Source organism: Salvelinus sp. IW2-2015, linkage group LG37, assembly GCF_002910315.2.
Source record: "Salvelinus sp. IW2-2015 linkage group LG37, ASM291031v2, whole genome shotgun sequence".
In the NCBI taxonomy this organism is placed as follows: Eukaryota; Metazoa; Chordata; class Actinopteri; order Salmoniformes; family Salmonidae; genus Salvelinus; species Salvelinus sp. IW2-2015.
The window spans coordinates 4,753,698-4,757,950 of record NC_036876.1 but is presented as its reverse complement, the minus strand read 5'-3'; the positions used below and the strand labels follow the sequence as shown (position 1 = coordinate 4,757,950).

At 38.2% G+C, this 4,253-nt stretch overlaps 1 protein-coding gene across 1 annotated transcript; it reads left to right on the top strand.

Moving 5' to 3' along the window:
- The first annotated feature begins 564 nt into the window (after window positions 1-564).
- On the top strand, window positions 565-3,056 carry LOC111960258 (uncharacterized). The gene is made up of 6 exons (XM_023982182.2): window positions 565-607; window positions 751-1,113; window positions 1,259-1,609; window positions 1,724-1,855; window positions 1,971-2,020; window positions 2,136-3,056. Exons 1-6 carry the CDS (start codon window positions 565-567, stop codon window positions 2,274-2,276), a joined length of 1,080 nt encoding a protein of 359 aa, XP_023837950.1. The 3' UTR covers window positions 2,277-3,056.
- The last annotated feature ends 1,197 nt before the right edge of the window (window positions 3,057-4,253 follow it).

Genomic DNA, 4,253 nt, shown 5'->3' with positions numbered 1-4,253 from the left:
GTTATCGTTAGTCATTGTGTATTTATTCCTCATGTTATAATTTTCTATTATTTAACAAATGTTCTCTCTGCTTTGTTGGGAAGAGTCCGCAAGTAAGCATTTCACTTTTAGTTTGCGAAGCATGTGWCAAGTGAATTTGATTTTGATTTAATTAGCAAAGCTTATCGGTCCCCATTTTTTGTCTTTGGTATGAGTTAGGTGTCAGACAGACTAAAAACATACTATGTATTCATTTAACCTTTGACCTGGGCTGGTTTGGGATGGGATCATTATCAGAGGCACACTGTTTGTCCATACATCATAAGAGAACTGGTATGTAATAAAAGTAKAATTTCCCAAATAAGTAACCAGCTGTATCAAGCCACTATTTGCTCAAACTGTGGTAACCAGACGACATATTTGCTAGACAGTACTTTTTATTCTTTTTCAGACAGCCAATACAATCTCTTGTTTCAGAGTTCCCTCCTACACTGTATAAAAGCTATGTAAAGTGTCATCATATAAAAGGTGGACCGTTGTCAGACCCTCATTCTATACAGTTCAGAAAGGATTGATGTTACAATGATGATCAGACATTGGGCAATCTTTTTGTTTTATGCCAACTCCGGTAAGACATTTTTATTTAGATCCTTTAAAACAATCTATATATTATTGGCTTTTCGAATCCATTTGAATTACTTTGAAGCAAGTATTTTAGATGTTTTTCAGTCTTTATCTTGATCTTTGATCCATGTTTGTTTGGATTTACAGTTTGTGCATTAACCAAGGACATTGTTCAACCAAACCCAGTGATGGTTACTCACCGGGGAGCTAGTGTGAACATCACTTGCTTTTGGCCAACTGATGTGAATACCAATGTTGTTTGGTTCAAGCAGACTCTTGGACAAAAACCCCTTCTCATGACATCGACACTTTCCAGTGGACAATATTTTTACTTCAACYACTTTACCAAGGATTTCACTGAGACTAAACACCTGAGTGTGAAGAGAGGAGTTGACAGCTTTAACCTGACCATCTCCAAGACAGAGTCAGGGGACWCAGCTACATACTACTGTGGTGCTATGAAAGTGGGAAAAGTCATATTTGGAGAAGGAACTGTATTGATTGTAAAAGGTAACTTAACTTCCTTCCCTAATTTGTGATTTAAATTTTGCACCATTAAATTAGAAATAMACTTTAGAATTTGGCACAAAATGTACAGTATATGTCAGGCAAATACAATTTACACACAATGATCTTACTCCGTCACTCTCTTTAGATTCAGAGTCCAACAGCATGTCTGTGCTCCAGCAYCCTGTGTCTGAGTCAGTCCATTCAGGAGACTCTGTGACTCTGAACTGTACAATACACACTGAGACCTGTGCAGGAGAACACAGTGTCTATTGGTTCAGACATGGCTCAGGAGAATCCCGTCCAGGAATCCTTTACACCCATGGAGACAGGAGAGATCAGTGTGAGAAGAGCCCTGAGGCTGGGTCTCTTACACAGAGCTGTGTCTACAACCTCCACAAGGGGAAAGTCAGCCTCTCTGATGCTGGGACTTACTACTGTGCTGTGGCCGCATGTGGGGAGATACTGTTCGGGAACGGGACAAAGCTGGATGTTGACCGTAAATAATCATTCTGATATGTTCTGATATTCTTTCATGGTGCTGTGAATAAACTCAATGTCTGGTGGAGCAAAATGTCCTGAATCTCCTCTGTCACTGTCTGTATTTCCACAGATGGTTGTAAYGAGGACCAGGTTCTCTTGGTGTACTGTCTGGGTGTAGCGTTGGCTCTTTGTGTSATCKTCATCATTGTCCTTGGTTGTGTTATGTGTAAGATGAACAAGAAAACCTCTCTGCTGTGCAGAGGTAAGRGTTATCATCGTGCACAATATATGATTAAGCTGTTGGTGCAGTATAAGTTTTAGTCATGAAACTGATTGTATGATGATGATGATGATTCCGTCATGTGTTTTTCTAAAAGGAACGCAACCTCAGACAAGTGGTCTGGCAGTCGCCAGTTCTCATAACCAGGTATGCAGACCATAAAGATATATAACATTTTTGGATGAACTGTAAACAGATCCTTCTATCAAAATATCAGGTCATTTCCTGATGTCTTTGGAATTTGTTTTGTTATTCCTCTTAGGATCAAGAAGATGACACACTAACGTCAGTCCATTACGCTGCTCTGAATGTCATCCACAAGAAGCCAAAAACCCAGCGACAGAGGAGCACCATGGAGAGAGACACTGTGTACTCTGGTGTGAGGTGCCAAAACATGGACTGAAACATCAACTTTTGCTCTTTAATAATGTGCATTGATTGTTTTGTTTTCTACACTATATGAATAACTATGGCTTTTTCATTGTGTGTTACAATTTGTTGTATTCTGTTCAAGCTCCTTTTAATAACTTTTCATGTTCAAAATTGTGCACTCTCCTCAAACAATAGCATGGTATTCTTTCACTGTAATTACTACTGTAAATTGGACAGTGCAGTTAGATAAACAAGAATGTAACCTTTCTGCCAATATCAGATATGTCTATGTCCTTGGAATTTTTCCTGTTACTTATAACTTCATGCTAATCGCATTAGCCTATGTTAGCTCAACCGTCCCGTGGAAGGGTCACCGATCCCGAATTAAAACCTCTTAAGGATTACCCCGTTTTCTTTCAACTTTCGCCTAAAATAACATACCCAAATCTAACTGCCTGTAGCAAGGATATGCATATTCTTGGTACCATTTGAAAGGAAACACTTTGACGTTTATGGAAGTGTGAACGGAATGTAGTAGAATATAACACAATAGATCTGGTAAAAGATAATACAAAGAAAAAACCAACCGTTCTTTTGTATTTTTTTTGTACCATCATCTTTGAAATGCAAGAGAAAGYACATAATGTATTATTCCAGCCCAGGGACAATTTAGATTTTGGCCACTAAATGGCATTAGTGTATGAGCAAAGTTTTAGACTGATCCAATGAACCATTGTATTTCTGTTAAAAATGTTGTATCTAGATTGCCRAAATGTGCCTAATTTGTTTATTAACATTGGTGTGGTTGAGCATTTTAGAGTAGATCCAATAAAACATTAAACTGCTTTCATATAGAGATCTTGTTTGGGTTGCATTCATATTTGTCTCAGTTCTTAAATTTCACCCACAGATTCAGTGTGCAACACCCATATTAGGCTTGCGCTCAAAGTCACAAAGCTCTTTTTAGTTGCATAATGCACTATAAATATGCATCTATTGACTGGTGTTTWAGTTTGTCTSAAACTKTTTTTTAYKTGTATCCTYAAAACATCTCTGCGGTGTTCTGAKTYCSRTAKATAGATTTAACACTCAGCTKAARTCATCTCTAYCCCCCAGCAATGACTGTCAGTCCTCARCACGTGCTRTCRACACACACCTCAGTTCATCTAAACCACAAACAACCATGTCACTCTCTTCATGAGAAAAGCCTGAACTAAAAATAAAAATCTTAGCTGAATATAATTTGAACAGTATATTGTTGAGAGACTGATTTCAAGTATGACAATGTACACATTGTGATTTAGCAGTTTTCAGAAACCGTTGACAAAATGTGAACATATAAGTCTACCTTGCAGGACTGCAATTCATMTATCTTTCAATAGGGAGCAGCAGTGTATATTGAAGTTCCTGTGACTGCTTCACCAGTAGAGTCGCATACATTTTTAGAAGTTGTGAAAATGTTCAAAATGTTGAATCGTTGAAAACGTACTTTCCTGTGATAGTTTGTGTCTAGCTGAAATAGTTGTCAAACAAATGCCCAATTAACACAACGTGTGGCTGTTAATAATCTAAAACAAGGTAATATAGTTAGTACATGCTTATTAGAAGTATATAACATGTTTCAAACCCATTTCCGCATCATGTATTCACATGCCTCAAACAGGCCTGGCATTCTACATCACTGGATCAATACTACTAACATCAACTAAGTTATTATAAAGTGTAGCTTAGTTACKAGGAGGAGCCACACAATCACTCAAAATAAAACTGGTAGTAGAGTGATCTCTATATGACGAAGACAATGACAAATGTCTACGTGTAGTTTTTTTTAAATGGAGTTCCAGGGAGTGGTTGAATAAGAATGGGAGACAACCTATTTACACCCACCCCCACACAGTGAACAGTTTCACAGGMACTCTGCAGTCTTCTGTAAGCCCAAGACAAGGCCGTATCTARGCTTTGGTCAGGTGGGCCTGCTGGCTTTGTGCACACAGGACCCTGATACCTG